Source organism: Paroedura picta, chromosome 7 (assembly GCF_049243985.1).
Source record: "Paroedura picta isolate Pp20150507F chromosome 7, Ppicta_v3.0, whole genome shotgun sequence".
Taxonomy (NCBI): Eukaryota; Metazoa; Chordata; class Lepidosauria; order Squamata; family Gekkonidae; genus Paroedura; species Paroedura picta.
In genome coordinates, this window is record NC_135375.1 from 77,391,602 (window position 1) to 77,412,232 (window position 20,631).

General features: G+C 44.3%; 1 protein-coding gene across 1 annotated transcript; it reads right to left on the minus strand.

Moving 5' to 3' along the window:
• Positions 1–11,447: 11,447 nt before the first annotated feature.
• On the minus strand, positions 11,448–18,721 carry LOC143841931 (uncharacterized). The gene is made up of 4 exons (XM_077346481.1): positions 18,645–18,721; positions 12,462–12,676; positions 12,200–12,283; positions 11,448–11,920 (listed from the first exon to the last, which is right to left on the minus strand). The coding sequence occupies exons 1-4, from the start codon at positions 18,719–18,721 to the stop codon at positions 11,448–11,450; spliced, it is 849 nt and encodes a 282-aa protein (XP_077202596.1).
• Between the last annotated feature and the right edge of the window lie 1,910 nt (positions 18,722–20,631).

Here is a 20,631-nt window from a genome sequence, read left to right on the forward strand (position 1 = left end):
GTGACTGTCATGTGGATCATTGTGGCTCGGTGTTCCAGGGCCAAGTAGGTTGCTAGTAGTTTGGCTTGGCAAAGGTGGTAGAATGACAGCCATGCAACTGTCGCGATCTGAGTCTCCATTGAGAGGAAGCCTCCATCTTTAAGGCCAAAGTATGGAATGGGTTAATTGGCTTTATGTGAGAACTTGTGAGGCTTGAAGTGAGAGAGTCAAGAGTTGTGATTCTAGCTAGAATGTACTCTGATTGGTTTGTCATCATCACCTGACTCAGGTGGACCAAACTCTACAACTGGCCTAAAAACTGAGAATCTAGCTAGCTTGCTCAGATTTTGATGGAACAAGGCTTTGATGATGATCTTCCTATTTGCAAACTGACAATGTCATAGAGACTGTTTAAGGCCTGTTATGCCATCGAATACAACCTTTTATTGTGCTGAGCTAGCATTTCTTATTTTCGGAACCTGCTTATTTTTAGATATCTCTTTTGTCTATTGACAAATTGATGTTCTATGACTTTAATGAATTCTACACATATTTTTTTACAGACGTCCATTTCTTCTATGCCCCCCGCAGGGCTCTGCGCTCTGCGAGTGAGAATCTTCTGGTCGTTCCCGGCCCTAGGGAAGCACTCCTAGCCTTGACCAGGGCCAGGGCCTTTTCGGTCCTGGCCCCCACCTGGTGGAATGAGCTCCCGGGAGAGCTGCGGGCCCTGCGGGACCTTTCAACGTTCCGCAGGGCCAGCAAGACGGAGCTCTTCCGCCAGGTCTATGGTTGAGGCTGGGGCTGCTGGGGTACATCGACTGAAGAAGAAGAAGAAGAGTTGGTTCTTATATGCCGCTTTTCCCTACCCGAAGGAGGCTCAAAGCGGCTTACAGTCGCCTTCCCATTCCTCTCTCCACAACAGACTGCTCTCCCCCGGGCTTCTTCTTGAACATCGTTGACCTCCTTCTCCTCCACCCCCACTTTTTTAGGAAGGAGGGTAGGAAGGGGATCTTATTATTGTGCCACCATGTTGTGACATTTTAAAGTCTTTTAATGGGAGTTTTAATGGGGTTTTAAGACACTGTAGCCCGCCATGAGCCATTTGGGAGTGGCGGGAAATAAATCGAAATAATAATAATGATAATGATAATGATAATGATAATGATAACGACAACAACAACAACAACAACAACAACAACAACAACAACAACAATAATAATAATAATAATAATAATAATAATAATAATAATAATAATAATAATAATAATAATAATAATTGTGCACACTTGCCCTGGGAACCCATGGGGTCCAATTAGGGTTAGCTTGACTGAATCATATGAGTATATACCAAACACATATGAAGAAACCAATTCCTTTGGAAATGTGAATCTTTGGCCAGGCTCCTTTTATTAAGGAGTGGATTTTCCATACAAGGAAATAATGTCATCTGCTGTATTTGTATATGTGCAATATAATGTCAGCCCACAGAAGCAGGCTATACCAACACATTTAAAGACACATGAAGCCAACAGTAAGGGGCTTTCCGCACTCCTTCAAAATTGCACAATGGTTACTAATTGAAAACGCTACAGTTTTGCCATTATGCACAACGTCGTTGACAATCTGCAACACTCCTGAAACCAATCTGCAAAAAGCGCTTCGTTGTAGCGCTTTCAGGGAAATCCCAAAAAGTGGATTCACCCTCCGGAAAGCGCTACACTCCTGCAACCAATCTGCAACACTAGCAGGAAAGTTCTGTGCGTTACCATTGTTGTGATTTCTACAAAGTCCCTCCCCCTGGCTCTCTCCTCTGATCTTCCGGCAAAATGATCGCCATTTTTTTTTCCGAGCCAGCGGAGATCAATGCACCGGCGAGCCTCCGTTTAGCCAGTGAGGCTTCCCCGTCTGCAGTGACTGTAAACAGTCACTAAGTACAAGCAACACAGAAGCCCGTTTGCTGATTTATTTTCCCTTTATTTTTCACACTGTTTTCGGCCAAAAATCGCGCCCGTGAGGGGGGGGGATTTTTTTTTTCACTTGGGGGGAGCGTGGCAACGATGAAATGGCAGCTCAAACACCACGTGCTAGCTGGATGGGCCTCTCCGTTGCAACGAATCAACGCATATTTGTTGCAACGGTTGTGTTTTTTTTTTTAAACCCTTTCTTAAAGGGAAAGGGGCTGTTTGGGAGCATGCTAACGGCCGCCCATTGGCTGCTTGACAGCCAGGGGCGGGACGAGCTTGGCAATAGCACTTCCTGGCTAGCGATTTTTGCTGAGACCGGAACCCTGTGGGAAACGATAGAAACGCAACTGGATTCCACTACAAAGGCAGGTATGCATAACGATGAATTCCGCTATTTTAAATGGTGATTTTTCATTCAGCAAACAATTTGCTACATGGATCCCGGTGCGGAAAGCCCCTAAGTCTAACAAGAACACTATTGTCTACTCTGACTGGCAGCAATTCCCTAGGTTCTCAGATCTTGTCTCTTTCCCATTACCCACTATCTGGTTGTTTTCATTAGAGATTCTCATGATTGAAACTGGGACCTTTTGCATGCAAAACCAGGCACTCTACCACTGAGCATCTGCCCCTCAAGTAATTGGTCCAAAAATACAGTCAGGGTCAGTCAACCATCTCATAAAAGAACTGCCCATTAGACATGGTGGTCTTAAAAGGCATAATCTTCAAACGCCTTCTACAAGACCAGGTAAATTGTATATGGATTGTCCAAACAACAATGGGCCTGCTGTGCTAGAAAATTAGTTATTTGTTTTCATGTAGTTATCAACCACTCTTTTGCCACTCAGAATGGGGAATGCTCTTCTTTTGACAAATTGTTAATAATGTGCTCTCATGCCACAGCTCCCTGCTGCTTTGCAAGATTTCATTTTGTGCTATTCTTGTAGGTTTTTCTTTAAATAAATCAATTCAAAAATAAAAAATAGAATGTCATTTCAGGTCAGAATAAAAAGAAGCCAATTGTACTTACTGATGATCCTTGTTACGCACAGCATAAGGAATTATCAAGGGTAATGCCTTCTGCATTTACATATTTACCCAGAGCAATGAAAAAATGAATGATGTTTTTAATGGTCACTATAAATATTAAGATATAAATCTCTAGTATTTTTCATTCTGAACCCAACATGCAGGAAACATGTCAGGGTCAGCATTTAGCTATCTGATGGCTAGTGTAGCACCAACAATGTTACACTTAATATTGTGAGTGAACAGATATGTTTTGTTGAACTCATGACACATGATAAAAATGTTAGCTCCATTTCAATATAGTGTTAGAAATATGTAGCAATTAGACAAGTAAGCAAAATGCCACTAGCAAGATGGGACTTTTGTAGGTTAGCACATTCCATTGGAAGCATGTTTGGGGTTATGTGGTCCATGTTAAGTGTTTTGTTCTCTGCTATTGCTTCATCAGAAAGATCCTAACCCACAGCATGGGCTTACCCTATCACTACCTTTGTGGGATCCAGGGCTGGGAAAGAATGGCAGGCAGTCATATGGTCTCTGGTCATCTGGCTGGATGGTCCAGTGTGAGGTTGGTGCCTTGCAGTGGCTGGAGGATGGACCAGAGTCTGGCTCATATCGTACAGTGGGGGGCTATTAGGCAGTCCTGGAGACTTTGTATGCCCTCGCTTATAAAACAGTGCATCTGCAGGGATCTCATCCCTGAATTTATTATTATTATTTAGTATCTCTTCCTCCTACCATCCCTGCACTTCAGTTTTTATGGGTTTATTTTATTGTTTGCTGCTTACTGTTTTGTTTTCACTGTTTAAGTGGTTTGGGCATTGTGAATGGATCATTTTGGTTGGGGAGGTGGTACCTGCATGCCCTAAACCCCATGTTATTGGGACCTTCTTAAGAGGTCTTGCAGCCAGTTCAGCAGCATGTCCAGCTCAGGGGCTCTCAGTGGAATTCTCACCACCTGATGGCCAGGAATCCACTTAGCAGCCAGGACCCACATGGGTCCCAGGGGTTTGCCACTTCTCAATTTCACCTCCAGCAGGTGGGTTGGGAGGTGGGGTTCATTGAGCAGCTGGCAGGTCACCCTATAGAGGATTCATCCCCATGCTGCTTCAGTGCTCCTGGAGTATAGTCAATAAAGGTCTGTGGCCTTTCCCATTCAAAAAATTAACAGGTATCTGTTGTATCATTTCTCATCAGCAATTTCATGCCCCCGGGCCCACAAGGATATATTTACCTCATTTATCTTTGACTATTAAATATACCTTACATAAAAATGTTCAGTTCATATGTCACTTAAAGGGATCACATAATGTCCATAGTTCTGTGGGCTTGACCTTAGAAGGCAAGTCAGTGAATCATGCAAACTGGTAAAAGTTTTTTAAAATATGCATGAACATGTATTTCTTAGATTTAATTCATTTGTGGTACCATTCATGACCTTATAGACTTATTTTGCATGAATATGAATATTAAAACATCTTCTGTCTTTCACAAGTGCAAAGAAAGAAGGTGTGCTGTCACATTTTGGAACCCCAATCCCATTCCATGATCAGATACTTCCATAATGAGAATGTATTCAAATATCTCCTTCTCAGCTTTTGAACCCATCCAACCGGGGGGGAGGGTCTGCATAGAGGCACACATGTTATAGATGAATCTGCCATAACTGGGACCCCCATTGCTCATTCAGTCTAAAACAAACATACTAGATACGTCATTTGAGGAATATGAATTTATACTTTTGCATCTCAAGACCATAGCTCCCATGTGTGCTTTATTGTCCGTAACTACAGTTACAACTGGGGAAGGCACTGGCAAACCACCCCGCATTGAGTCTGTCATGAAAACGCTAGAGGGTGTCACCCCAAGGGTCAGACATGACCCGGTGCTTGAACAGGGGATACCATTACCTTTACCTTTTACAGTTACAACATAAATGCTTGATGTTCAGACCAATAATTACAAACCAATATGCCTTTGCAATTAAACATGTGGATTTTATATACATTCAAAAATTAGAGTTAGAAATAAATTCACGTGATGCAAGACAAGCAGAATGATTCATAAATAATTTTAGGATTGTAATTATCTCCAGTTGAAGACTTCCCTATTTACAGCTTGCAGTAAAGGTAAAGGTATCCCCTGTGCAAGCACCGAGTCATGTCTGACCCTTGGGGTGACGCCCTCCAGCGTTTTCATGGCAGACTCAATACGGGGTGGTTTGCCAGTGCCTAGTTTTACTAAATATTGGTTCACTGTTATTTATTTCAAAGCTTGGTTTATCAAAGCCTTCCCCCAATGTTGAAAGTTTATTCCTTGCTATTAAATGAGAATCCAGATTTATATGTGAACCTTTAACTTTAATATTATTTGAAGCCCCCCCCCCCCAATTTTCCAGTGATATGGGTGAAATGTCTATTCTACTACTTTTGTACTTCCCAGATATCAGTCTCCAGAAAGATACATTATGATTTTTTTAAGTCATAGTTTTATGTAAGAAAAAATGCCATCTGCCTCACCTGTTATTATCTATCCTACATATTTACTTTGATGGGATTGGTTCTTTTTTTATCCAAACCCGCATCTGGTTTTGAGTGGGTTATTTTTACTTCCCTACAATACGGCACATATACCTGCTGTTTATTTTAACATTTTTAGATCATACATCATGACCTAATTTAGTTACTAGTTGACGGAGGCATTCATTTAGAAGTGATCAATGCTGTCTTTTCTAAAAGTTTCAATTATATAAAAATAATTTTGGTGTGAGAAAGATACATTATTCTCAGTCATTATAGCAAGTTAATAAGCTACTGTATGAAGATTCTGGTGATGACTAAATCCATTCTATAGACAAATAAACCCCATCCAAGTATAAAACTTTAAAAATACTTGTCATAACATCAGACCACAAATGGCACAATTTTTTTTACAATGAATATGTTAGTTTTTAATATTCTGTAGTGTTGTTTAGTCTGCTATAGCAGGGGTAGTCAACCTGTGGCCCTCCAGATGTTCATGGACTACAATTCCCATGAGCCCCTGCCAGCAGTTGTTGGCAGGGGCTCATGGGAATTGTAGTCCATGAACATCTGGAGGACCACAGGTTGACTGTGCTACAGGATATAGTATATCCATGAACCAATGAACGGGCTTCTACATATAGTCATTTTCCCCAAAACATATCAAGAGGTTGTCATAGCATGATGAGCTACTGTGTTGTTTCCAAATCTTGACCAGAGAGTATCTTCAAGACTATGTGACCTAGGAGGAGGTTTTAATTTACTGGCCCTCCAGATTTGCCAAACAGAATGCATTACAGAATTCATCCAGTTAGCAAGATATGTTTCACTTCCCAAAATGGTTCTGATCGGCTCTTGTTCAGCCAATTCCATCAAAGGCTTCTTGCTGATATATTTTGGTTGCTTCTTTTGGGTTATTTACTTTGTGTGTAACCTGCTGCTCATAATACATAACACTTCCTAAAGTGATCTATATTCCAATTTGGATTATTATTATCAGCTGCTGGAATTCAGGAAATTGTATCTATTATATGCCTATGATTTGAAATGCTGGGCCTCTTTGCCCCCCCCCCCTTTGCCCCTTATCCTCTGCCATTTGTCTGTAGTGTATTATATATCTCTTTCAACTGCATGTAACACTGTGTACATTTGATGGAGTAGAGTCTGGGTCATAAAAGCAGAACTAGATGAATTCTCCTTATTTTTCTTTGTAAATCATTTACATACATTTTCTCCATTTTGCTCTCTTGCTACTAATCCCTTCGAAACTTCTTTAAAAATTTTGTTAGTATGCAACTTTTTACATGCCCCATTCCTACCTTGTTAGGTTACTAATATCACTAAACATATGTCTGTCTTTCTGACTGTGTATTGGGACTGTATATACCTTCTTTTAGCCTCACTTTGGATTTCCTTTGGATGCTGCAAGTCGACTCTAGTGTTTCCGCATTTTGGCTCTCCTCCCCTTGTTTCCCAAGCTGAAATTAATAACATGCTTTTCACACGGAGTCTGACGAGGGCAGCCTCCCATCATACTTTGCTCCCTTCCCATTTTAAAAAGGAGTGTTTTTTTTGTAAAATGGTGACTGCTTGCACCTTTGTTTTCATTGTGCTCCTTCATCCCATCATTCTGCACTCTTGATCACCTCCCCTCTTTTCATATATATATATATATATATATATATATATATATATATATATATATACAGAGAGAGAGAGAGAGAGAGAGAGAGAGAGATACACACACACAGGGTGGTTTGCCATTCCCTTCCCCAGTCATTACCGTTTTACCCCCCAGCAAGCTGGGTACTCGGAAGGATGGAAGGCTGAGTCAGCCTTGAGCTGGATGCTGGGATCAAACTCCCAGCCTCATGATCAGACCTTCAGACAGCATGGTGGCTGCCTTACCACCCTGCGCCACAAGAGGCTCATATATATTTAAAAACTGGGTTATAACATTATAACACTGTTGTGCAAGATTGCAAGAATGCTTTTAAAAAACTTAGGGCCATTTCGCACAGAGCTCAAAGTTGCTATTTGGTTGCCGTTTGTGAAAGCGCTACTTCAAGTAGCGAAATGTAACTAGCCGTGCCCGTAACGCACAGCTGCGGTTTTTGCGGAATTTGGCACTTTCACTTCTCGCCACTTTCGTAACCCACAGGCTTCCGGTTCTCCGTCTTATCGCTACAAAGGAGGTCCCTTTTTAGCGCTTCTGGCCTCCCGTGCCCGTCAATCAAACTGCAGGCACACCTTTGACCTCGACCCTAAAGCCGGACTTGTCGGGGTTCCCTTTTTTTTTTAAAAACCCAGGAAACCCCGTAGCAACGCGTTATCGTCCAATCATTGGCGCCCTTGGAACGTGTTTTCTATTGTTTTCTAGGAACCAGATGCATTGACATGTTTGATTGGTTAATCCCCGCCCACAGTACACGCCCACAGGTTACCTGCTTATATGCACCTGGGCAGACACGCGGTCGGCCTCACTCTTTTGTTTGCGTAGCCTACTGCCCGCAGCACAGGTCAACGTTGCAATGGAGAGGCTTATTTTTCAATTGCTGGCTTACATGCTCGCGGTGGTCCAGCGCATGAATACCGCCTTGTCGCGTCGGACGTCTGCTATCGCGGAGTACCGAGAACGGGTGACCGGAACGCTGACCAGCAGCAGAAGACGTTCTGTAAGGGTAACCATGGCAGCCAAGAAACGCTGGCAAGCTCTGGCAGAGGTCCGGTTCCCCAGACAGTTCTGGGTGGACGAACGATCCTCTGACTGGTGGGAGAATTTTGTGTGGACTCGCTGGGATGATGACCACTGGATTGCCAACTTCAGGATGTCGAGGGGGACATTTTTTGAACTCGTGGAGGCTCTACGTGGCCGCATGGAGAGGCAAGTCACTGGCATGCGGCGCCCCGTTCCAGTTGAAAAAAGGGTGGCTGCCGCATTGTGGTACTTGGCCACCCCTCAGTACTTCCGGACAGTAGCCCAGCAATTCGGACTCGGAGTCACTACGGTTGGCGATATCCTTAAGGAGTTCTGCCTCGCCATGGAGGCGGAATTGTTCAGCAAAGTCGTGTGCCTCGGAGACCGGCTGGGAGCGGTGAGTGTCATTCTATCCCCTTTGCCCTTTAAATTTTTTTTCTTGCTTGACAGGTCAGCAACGAAGACGCGATACACCCCACGCTGACATGCAATGGCTTATATTCTTTTCTTTCCCTTATTCCAGAGTATGGACGGGTTTGCCAGGCTTGGATTCCCGCATTGTTTTGCGGCCGTCGATGGAAGCCACATCCCTATCCGTGCCCCCGGGGGAAGCATAAAAGAGTACGGGAACAGGAAGGACTTTTGCTCTGTTCTCCTGCAAGGAACAGTGGACTTCTCCGGCCGGTTTATCGATGCCGAGGTGGGGTGGAGTGGCAGGAGGCATGATGCCCTTGTTTTCAGGGAATCCAACCTCAGGAAAGCCATGGACGAAGGGGTCTTTGTTCCAGGAAACCCCACCGCCACCATTGAGGGCGTGCGTGTGCCGGCGTTGGTCCTCGGGGACGGAGCCTACCCATTACGACGCTGGCTCATGACTCCCTACAAGCGGCCAAGGACGGACGTGCAGAGCCACTACAACCTCAGTCACTCCCGGGCAAGGAATGTAGTGGAGCGTGCCTTTGGACGTTTGAAGTCACGGTTCCGTTGTTTAATGTCACGACTCCATGTACATATTGACAATGTGACTCCGCTGATAATCGCATGTGTGATTTTGCACAACATATGCGAGGACAAGGGACATAACATCCCCTTCCCTGAGGACGAACCTGAACCTGTAGTCCTTCAGGATACACAGGACATCCCTGAAGCAAGGAGAAAAAGGATATATGCTGAGGGGTGCAAGGTTCGGGACGCCATAGCCACCCACATCTACAGAAACAGGAGGCGTGTTTAATTGTTTTTCCTACTCTGTTGTTGAATAAAGTTTTGTGTTCTTTGTTTAACCTTGTCTTGTGCGGTTTGTGTACTTTGCCAGCAAAAAAACGGGGATTCTCTGGTCCAAAAGCACTGTGACAGCCCTAAATGCTAACTCCCCACTGAAATTGACAAACACAATACGGAAGCGCTGAATGGGGAAAGTTCGGGGAGGCGGGTAGCCAGGAAGTATTGGCGACCCCTGTCAAACCGGAGGATCAATCCACTTATGTTCCAATGAATAATTTTATTGGTGGGCAGCTTTGATACATTTAAAAAACGGGGTGGTCGATCGGAGCAACGTACGTTCGTTCCCTAACCGTCATTCCGAAGATGCCGAAGCCACGGAAGGGCTCCTTCTGGCAGCGCGCCGAGGCTGAGGCACTTCTGGAGCTTGTGCTCCAATCGAAGAGTGTTGGCCGCCTTATGGCCAGCACCCACTGCCACACCAAGGGTGCTTACCTGGTGTTGGCTTCAAAGCTGAGGGAGAGGGGCTACGTCCGGACCTGGGAGCAGGTCCGGACAAAATTCAAGCGACTTAAGCTGGACTTCCTAAACAGTCTGGAACAGTGGGGGGGGATCCCGCAGCCAAGTGGGAGAACGGTCTTCCACGACCAGATGGTTAAAATATGGGAGAAGGCTGGGAAGCCCCCCCTGGACATGAGGAGGCATATGGGTGAGTGCTGCCCTCGTTGTGTTTTGCCCTTAAACATGCATGGAATGACTAGCTGCCTCTTTCCCCTGCTGTCCCCAATGAAATTCAAGAAGGTATTTAGATGCTGTCAACCCCCTCAGACTTAGCCAGCCAGTACTGTAGAACCACTTTGGTTATGCGCTTAGACTCTAACTGTGGTGTGTCCACCAGCTGTGTTTCATCTCTGTTTTGTGTGCTTTTAATTATGATTTGTCTTTTTCTTTGCCCAGCCACACAATCACCATCCAAGCTGGCAACAGCACCTGAGCGTGAGGAGGGGGAGGAAGAGGGACCTTCCACCTCGGGACAGGCTGCAGGTGAGAGTTTTATGTCTGTGAGGGAGACCCATGTGTGTGTACCCCCATGGAGCCATATGGGAGCCTGATGTGATGCTTCCTTTTGGAGTGTGATCAAATTCTTTGTTTGATTTCTATAGCTGAAACTGTGGAGGCAAGGCTGCGTGCCATGGAGGCCAGAGTTACTTCCCTGGAGGCTCAAGTGGCAGAGCTGAAAGGGGAGATTGAGCAGCAAAGGCAACAGAGGGAGGCGGAAGAACGTAGGTTATGTTCCCCACTGCCCAACTCTTCTCACACTGTGGCTAAGGCCACTTAAAAGTGTATGCATGTAAACTAAAGAAATTTGAAAATATGTGTGGCACTAATGTGTACTTTTTCTCCCTCCCCACACAGTTAAGAAGAAGGAGGATGAGGACCTCTTCTGCCGCAAAGTCCGGGGGTCCGTGGGAAGGTTGAGCAGGAGAGTGAGGGAGATGGAAGGGGCTGGGCAGGGGAGCAGTGGGACCTGAGTTTTGTTTCCTGTTTGTGTTTTGGGGTAGGGGTTGGGGGGGGGGGCTCCAAGTTTCATTCCCTAATGTTTTTCCCCCTGTTAAATGTATACTTTTGTTAAAAAAAATAGGTTTTCCAGGGGGGTGGGGGGTGGTGGTGCTGGTGGGGCTCCAAGTTTCATTCCCTAATGTTTTTCCCCTGTTAAAATGTTTTTTAAAATAAAATGTTATTGCAAATTTTATAACAAGATTCCAGTGTGACTTCTTAAACTCGCACATATTTAACCCCACACCACACTCCTAAAACTCCTTGAACTAACACCCCTCCAACCTCCAACCCACACAGCAGTACCACAATATAGACAATCACTAGAGAGGCCGCTTTCGGCCTTGCAGATTCTACAGTAGGGTACACAGAGACAGAGTCAAAAATATAAACTTTATTCAACAAACAACAAAACACAGATAACATGAAATAGAAAAAGTGGGCAAAACTAGGAGGGGGAGTACTTGTCTGCTGGTTTTATTTTTCTCTTTCCGAGAATAGTCCTCCTTCTTGTTTGGGTGGAGGCATTCTGAGAGGGAGTCGGTGGGGTGGGTGCTGGAAGTGGTGGTGTTGGTGTGGGTGGTGGTGGGGGGGGGCGATTTGTGGAGGGTAGGCCCTTTCCATGACCACTACAGCCCTCTCCATGAGTCTCCTTATCAGTCGCACCTCCTCCACGCCTTCGCGTAGGATTTGGTTTGTCTCTCTAAGGACTGCCCTCAATTTTCTCCCCTCCTGGGCAATGAGTGTGAGCATGGCTTGGTCAGCGGCCGCGGCACGCCGTGACTCCTCATAGCAGTGCTCAAGGAGCCTCTCTCCCACGCTTGTCAAGACGGAGACGCGCCTCAGCCTGCCGCGTTCCCTCGTAAGCCTCTCCTCTGCTGGGAGCGCACCTCTAGGTGGTGGGCTGCCTGGAGCCAGGGGTGGTTCCTCCTCCTCATCTGAAAGAACCTCTGTTGGCAAAAAATGAGAAACAAAACTGTTAGTAACATCAATAAAGTCAAAACACACCATGGTGGACATGGTGTTCTTTTTTGTCCCCGTGTTTTCCTGCCAAGAATTTAAACAATCCCCGGCGAGCACATGGCTATTGTTTGTTTGCCCATGGTGTGCTTTTACTTTTGCCTACTTTCACAGCAGGACTCTCAACAATTAAAAGGGAGCACATGGTTAGTGCCTAGCGACATTGTCCTGCAGCTATGGCTCGAAAGGAACAGGTCATGCACGCTCACCATCTTGAATCTGTATCCGCCTGCGCCGGGCAGGAGGTCCAAGCACCCCAGGCTGTTCCTCCTCCTGTGTTCCGGGTATGAAATCTGCAAAAAAAGGAAAAAAAACAGATCTAGGACCAAAGGGTGGCAAAGCCAGCTTCAAAGCCTACACCAGCAACGCAGAGGGACTCTCTTCTTTCTCTTAGCAGTGCTGCTGCCCTGCACAAACAGAAAAGCACAAAGCAGTTAAAACAGCCCCCCCCCTATTTTTACTAATACTTACCAATGTTAGTTGATGCCCCCGAATCACTATCCACGTCAGGTGCTGCTGGAGACTCTAGGGGCCCCGTCCCTGGCAACTGTGTCTCTGTGGACAAGAGCAGAAAATAGTGAAAAATGAGCAAGCATACACCATGAACCACAAAGCAAGCTCCCAAAGTAGTGAGCCAAAGTACTGCAGAAGGCCTATGGGCGAGGCATGCAGCAAATATTTTGGGGCTGTTGGTTAAACATTACCGTTTCAAATACTAACCACATCAAGCACTCCACAGCCAACCATCTTATTAAATCTTTTAAAAATTAAAATTAAATTATAAAATTAAAACCGTTTCAAATAGTAACCACAGCAAGCACTCCACAGCCTACCATCTTTTAAAATCTTTTAAAAATTAAAATTAAATTATAAAATTAAAACCGTTTCAAATAGTAACCACAGCAAGCACTCCACAGCCTACCATCTTATGCGTTGCAACGAACACACGAGAAAACGATGCCCAAACGTCAGAACACACATTTGCTCAAAAGGAAATATAAAATAAAAAGAAAATCACTTACCGGAGGCAAGGGGCGTTTGCTCAGGAGCCTCCTCTGGCTCCCCAGGAACGATGGCGATCAGGTCCAGCGTTACCGATTCCGCGGCTCGTTGCTGGACGGGGGGTGGAGGGCGAAAGCTGGACGAGGTGCCCTCGCCGGGATCCTCCTCAGCGGGTGGTTCCTCGACCGGGGCAGCCGGCTTCCGAACCACCTTAAGGCTCCGGCCGACGCGCTTCGGCCTGCCGGATCCTTCCCCGTCTCCGTACAGCTGGCGCTGCTCCTCGAAGTAGGGGCAGGTAACCTTTTCGTTGCCGGAACCCTTATTATGGTTCACGGCACGCATGTACTCTGCCCTCATTGTCTTGGTCTTCGACCGGCATTCAAGGCCGGTCCTGTTGTGGCCCAGGGCGCGCATCTTAATGGCCACTTGTTCGAAGACCTCCCTATTCCTGTGGGAGGACTGGAACGCGTCCTGGATTTTCTCCTCCGAGAAAATCCCGATCAGGTCCCTGATCTCCGCGTCCCTCCAAGTTGGGCCACGGCCGGTTGCAGTGACGGACGAGGCTTGAGAAGACGATTCCATGTTGCTTTCGCTAGTAGCTGAGCAAAATGGTGGTGGGAGGTGCAGGGTGCAACGGATCATATACCTTCCCGCACACAAAGACAAAGGGACTAGCCGGCTCCTGATTGGTAGAGGGCAGTAGGGGACACGCGCATTGGCCACATTAGGTCACATGTCACGTTCAAAGCTCCTCGCGCGGGAACAGGATCTGCTCCTAATGGCCAGATTGGCGCCCTTGTTGTTTGACTTAACGCATGCGCTGATTCGTTTACACGCGAGAAGAGCAGTTTGAACATGCAGCGGGAGCCATTTTAGGAAAATTGTCCGCCATTACACAAACGCATGCCGGTGTTCAACCGAGAGCAAGTGCGGCAGTACTCGGCAGTTCCCCAATAATATTCACCAGCCACAGCATAAATCAACCAAACATGACATGTTACTGGCGTACGTTCGTTGGCACGCTCAGAGGAATGTTTTTTAAAAGGAACGGGGGACGGCGACTCCGCTTGCCGGAGGTCTAGCCGCCAATGGAAGGGGTTGTCCGCACCCAAGCACAAGCACGCACCGGGAACCACACAAAGACCCACTACACATAAGCCGCCCCTCATGATATCACCACGAATCATGTCTATTGAACCCCTGTAAGCTAAGCAGGAGACTGCGAGCGGCGACCGTTCGTTGGCACGCTCAGAGGAAAATTTTTTAAAATGAACGGGGGACGGCGACTCCGCTTGCCGGAGGTCTAGCCGCCAATGGAAGGGGTTGTCCGCACCCAAGCACAAGCACGCACCGGGAACCACACAAAGACCCACTACACATAAGCCGCCCCTCATGATATCACCACGAATCATGTCTATTGAACCCCTCTAAGCTAAGCAGGAGACTGCGAGCGGCGAACGTTCGTTGGCACGCTCAGAGGAAAATTTTTTAAAATGCTCCCTGTACGTTGACTCCGCTAGGACTGGCCGATGGTAGACGGGGTTTTAAGCTTTGGGCAAATTTTGGGAACGTGACGGTGTGTGCCACTGTGCTTGTGAAAAACTCTTGTGGTGTCCGGGCAGAATTTCCGAAAGTGATCGTGCTTGAAAGCCAGTCGCTGTCCCGTTGCCTCGTAGATCCCCGCTCGCTCGGAGAAAAAAAAAATGGCGAACAGTTCGCCGGAAGTTTGGAGGACAGGCTCGGGAGGAGGGACTTTGAAGAACCCGCAACAATGGTTACGCACAGGTCTTTAGCGCTACTGTTGCAGATTGGTTGCAGGAGTGTATCGCTATCCGGAGGGTGAATCCAGTTTTCTGGATTCCCCTAAAAGCGCTACAACGAAGCGCTTTTGGCGGGTCGGTTTCAGGATTGTTGCAGATCGTTTACGACGTCGTGCGTTATGGCAAATTAGTAGCGTTTTCAATCAGCAACCATTGTGCTATTTTTAAGCCGTGGGAAATGCCCCTTAGAAACAGCATTGTATTGCAATCATCACTTTTAAAAAAGGCTTTTTTAATGAAGGGAGGGGGAGGGAGGATGGTGACAAGGAAAGGGGTATGTCCAAATGACTCAAAATGGCAGGCATGGGGGAATACCCAATTGCATGCATTTCTGCATTGAGCAGCCCCAAATTAGACCCTGTTAGACCCTGATTTAAAATATGAAATCAAGTTTTCTGGGGATTCGCGATACCCAATGAAGCCTGAATATATGTTGCTAAGCTTCCACCCAAGTGCTTTACCAACTTCCTCTAGAATCCTCTTATTCCATGCAACTACGGCGGCACGGTTGGTGTGGGCGAAGCACTGGAAGGCGACTGAGACTCCAACTATTTCTACATGGCTTGACAAATTAGCGGACTTAGCAAAAATGGCAAGACTCACCAACATGGTTAAGAAGAGATCTCCGGAAGAATATGATGAACAGTGGAGTGATTATCTGGACTTTCTTAAGAAAGACAGCAGTAACTGTTAGATTAGGACCAATATGTAATGGGAACTGACTATATATCTCTTGAGATAATATCAGACTACACTAAGTATGATATACGTGTATTGATGATACTTATCAGCTGGTCGCTTTTTTGTTTTTGTTTTTCTGTAAATGCTTTTTATAAGAACAAATAATAATAAAAAATGATAATAAAAAAAAAGTTTTCTGGGGATTCCATTGCTGTGTGGCAATTCAGGGGCAATTCTGGACTGCACCTGAAAACAGCAGAAATGGATGAAAAAGTCAGTCCTTTTAAAATGCAAACCTGAACGATATCACTAGTGTGGAAACAGTCTCTCACCCTCACTACGTTGTTTATTAGCCACATAGACATTTCTAAGCAAAGCCTCTATTCCACTCCAAAGGCAGTCTTAGATGTCCCCAGAAGATGAGCAATTTACAGAAGTCTTCTGCTGCCCATATAAAGTTGAAGGGTCATCTTGACATTAGCATAGCACGCTTGTGTTTAAGGCAGTGCCCATTTAACCCAAAAGCGCAAGTGTCACTTCTAATTTGCAGTTCAACAAAACATCAATTGCCTTTGTTATTTGGTCTGAAAACAATGTGAATTTCCTTTTGAAATCTCACTCCTTATATGTATTAATTTATCCTAAAATCTTTTTTCAATGTATATGTAATATGAGTCCCTTTATGCTTACTGAGAAATATCAGTGTGCTCAGAGATTCTTATTCACAGGTAAATATGCAATCGTATTGAAATCAGTGGGATTTATTTCTGAATATATCCATAAAATTGAACTGTCTCTCTGTTTTTTTCACACTCACACCAAGAAAATTAGACTCTTTTAATACATACTTTGAAAATAATGTATGATCTATGAGGAAGAGTTTCACAACTGCCATGTTTCTGACAAAATGTAAATATAACATGAGTGGGGAAAAGATCAAGATATTGTGTTACCTCACATGCCCAAAAATTAGGTAGGTGGCTGAAAGGAAAGGCATAAAGAAGAATGGGAAATTTTTGTTCACAGTGTAAAGAAAGCATATTTTTAAAATTGCTATTAAATTGTTTTAATTGTCAACTCTGGACTCAACCATGGACTCACCTTATTCAGGAAGATTTCACGTGATTTTAAAGTATAATCCCAACCAGAAATTACACCCTCCTTAATTCATTGATCTCAGTGGTTTTAACTCTTTTTAAAACCGGTCTGGACTGCAAAACAAAAACATACAATGACAAGCAATAGCCATTAGCGATAGAGAGATGGTTGAAACATTCATATTGCCTACAAGAAGCATAGAGAGTGAAAGGCTGACATTTCTATATGTATTCAAACTATGAACATATCAATCAAATAACCAGTGAACAGCTAAAACAAATCATTCAGTTCTGTCACTGTAATGAAATGGATGAGAACAGTTCATTTCAAGGAGAATGTTGATCACAGAGGATTTGGGAAACATCTTTATTAAAGAGATTGTGCTACTGTGCATCAGTTGATACTTTTTTGTTCATCTTCATAGCACTAGGTCCCAAGGGGCCCACCTTAGGGGTGATTGCTGTATCTCTTTGTGAACCATCTTCTTGAAGGTACAACCTGTTTTAGGAAACTCATGTTCATTTCCTTGTAGAGGACACGTAGAGTTAAGTAGAATAACCCTATTTTTGCATAAAAGATGATATTCTTATTTTGACAGGGCTTGTGCCTAAGTAGCAGACAATATTTGAATTGCATAATTTAACATAGATTGAAGGATCATCTCTACATCTTCCTGCCCTAAAGCAGGACCAATTATATCAAAGCATTTTCCTGACAGATTTCTATTTACCAAAAATCTCTAGTGATAAACTTTCCCTGTTATATTTTTTAAAATGCCCCTATCGCAACTTGTTCAATCGTCTTATGTTGTACTTTAGACAATTCTGTCATATAGTTAGCATAAGCATTTTATCCTCCTGTTTATCTTTTTCTGTCCTTGGCAACAAAAGAGAATAAGAAGGTTGTTATCATGCCTTTTCTATATTTGAATGACCTCCCACTTGTGGGGAAATATATATGTATGCAAAGAGGACTAGCAAAGATTCAGAACCCACTTTGTAAGCAAAAGCTACTAGCACGTTCAACCACTGTAAGAGATATAGATTTCCATCACTCAAAATAGCTTTCACAAGCAGATTTGTCTTTTCTTTCCCAAGCTCTTTTTTACTCTTCCAAAATAGGGGATGCTGAAAAATCTAATTCAAAATACCCTTATCAAAATGTAAGGCATATACCTAATTTATTATCAGTACCAGAGTTACACGCTTTGGTATGAAACATGGTGGATCATATTAGGGAAAATGGACTCCTCTCTGCAACCTCTCTATTCCTCTTCCCAGTCACACCCTTTCATCTCCAGGAGCCTGGGGATGACTTTTTGTTATGGAGTCCCCCCTCCAAAACAGCCATTTTCCCCAGGGGAGATGATTTTTATACTCCAGTTCGAGGAGATTTCCAAGCTGCAGCTGGAGATTGGTGACCCCTGGGTCAGGAATGTTTGAGGTTTGGAGGCAGGGCCTCAAGAGTCAAAGGGAGGGCAGGAGCTTTTGTCATGTAGCCAGCCCCCAGGAAGGCCACAGTGCAGGTGTGCATCTTAGCACCTAACGTATTCCTGTGTCTTTGCCTCTAGTGTGAAATAATGCTGTTTCAATCCACTTCAGCAACTGTTTGCAAGGGTATTTTGCTATTTAACACAGTAAAATCCAGTTGCAAAGTAGATTGAAAATACATTTTTGTGTGTGACTGTGTGTGTGGTGGCTTTTTATTGTCTCCTCCACTTGGACTTCCTCTTTGCATGTGTGTAATTTTGCCTATTGCAGCATCCATTTTGTGTGCCCATGGATCATACTCTAAGTACTTGTTATGCATTGTACCATATAATATATCAGCTATATGATAAGTATTGGGCATATTAATGGTAAGTAGTTGTTGTAGCAGGTTTTGCATCCCAGGTTATGAAGCCACTCTCTTTTAATCACTCAGGTCCACTCCCTTCCTAAAAGGACAGTGAAAGCTAACGGTCCCTTTTGCAGCTGTGATTGTGTTATGTTCAGTCTTCCCTATGTATTACATCTGGATGCATAGCCCATACAAGGACTCCTGCCAAGCTCACTTGTGTTCTAAAGAGTTTCCTGTCCCAAGAGATGAAGCAACAGATGGTAGCTCTTCAAAAACCCTGAATGCCACCATGCAAGCTATTTACTCCCATCTATGCATTTGTGCAGGGAAAGGGGAATGTGGCTCCAAAGAGAATGAAATAAGATTCAGTGGGTAATTGAAAAGGAGGCTGTAAATAGCCACAAATCACATCATTCTGTAATCCCATTTGACAATACATTTAGGATGAGTGAACACTGTGGCTCTGGAAATTAGTTGATTGCACACAGAACAATAGATTCAATCCCTGCAAATGCAGCTTTAGCCACCCACAATATCTCTGGCCACTACCATGATAAACAGCAAAAAGAGATCATTTAAACAATAATAATCCATTTTCCAGCTGCTGTGTCTCTTTATATGATCTGATACACATATAACTGTTTATACCCATTTATGTTACAGAATTCATGCAAAGATGGGTATGATAAAGGACCAAAATGGTAGGAACCTAACAGAAGCAGAAGAGATTTTTAAAAGGTGGCAAAATTATACAGAAGAACTATACAAGAGCGAGCTTAACATCCCTGATTACCACAATAGGGTAGTCACTGACCTGGAGCCAGACATCCTGGAATGTGCAGTCAAATGGGCCTTAGGAAGTCTGAGCAACAATAAAGCTAGTGGATGTGACAGCATTCCAGTTGAACTAATCAAAATCTTAAAAGACGATGCAGTAAAAGTCCTACACTCAATATGCCAGCAAATTTGGAAAACTCAACAATGGCCACGGGATGGGAAAAGGTCAGTTTACATTCCAATCCCAAAGAAGGGCAATGCCAAAGAATGTTCAAACTACCGTACCATTGCACTCATTTCTCATGCTAGCAAAGTTATGCTCAAAATCCTACAAACTAGGCTCTAGCAAGAACGTCCTGAAGTACAGGCAGGATTTCGAAGAGCAATTCAAAGAGCTGCAGACCAATCTTGAAGCTGCCTGACCAGAAGCCCAGTCACAGCTGATTGGATGATCAACTGACAGGCAGGATACAATTCAACCTGACCCTTTAGCAAAATAGCTTCACAATGAAGTTGCATGTCACTTCCCCCAACTAACTAGGTGGAAATGGAATCAACGATTTTAATCTCCGCATTGCAAAAGAAGTGTAAAACTCATTCTGATCCTTTTCTTCAGTCCAGGCCCACATCTTGGACTAAGGATTATGCACATACACCTGGTTCTTTTCTGCCCCACTAGCTTTGACTCAGGCAAGGAGCCTTATTGCCTGGTTCATAAACCTGCAGAGGAGGAGTTGGAAAAAGAACAGAATAAAAGCCAGAATGGACTGAGACAGGCATTAAACAAAGAGAACAAAGAGATACAGACACTTGGAAACAATATTTAAGAAACGCAAAGTCATAAATCTCTAACCTTTATTAAGTTTTACCAGGCCAAAAAGCTACCAGCACACAAAACAGGCCAGCATGGGCATTAAATAAACAAGACTACCATAAAAAAACCTGTGGGATGAATTATGGACAATTGAGAACAATATTTAAGAAATGAAAAAGTAGAATTCTCACCCTATTATTAACCTGTTCCGGGCCAAAATGCCACTGGAACACACAAGGACATGCATTAATCAAGCAAAGTATTAAAAAAAATAGGGGAATGCATTACAGAAACTCAAGGACAATATTATTGAATTGAAAAAGTGGAGCTCCCACAAATTTATTAATCCCTTCCAGGCCCAAATGCCTCTGGAACATCCTGGAACAGGCTGGAATGTGCATTAAACAAATAATAGCAATAGGACATATTTAAGGCACACCAAAATGATATTTTGGCCATTTCCGCATGGAGGGCCAAATCCCATGATGTCTCCTACCTGAAATTGCAGGATAGTAAATTACACTATGTCTCCCCTCCACACTTTGCTGCCGCATCTTGCCTTTTCCCCTCTTCATTAGCGGCGAAAAAAGCACAAGAGACTTGATGACAC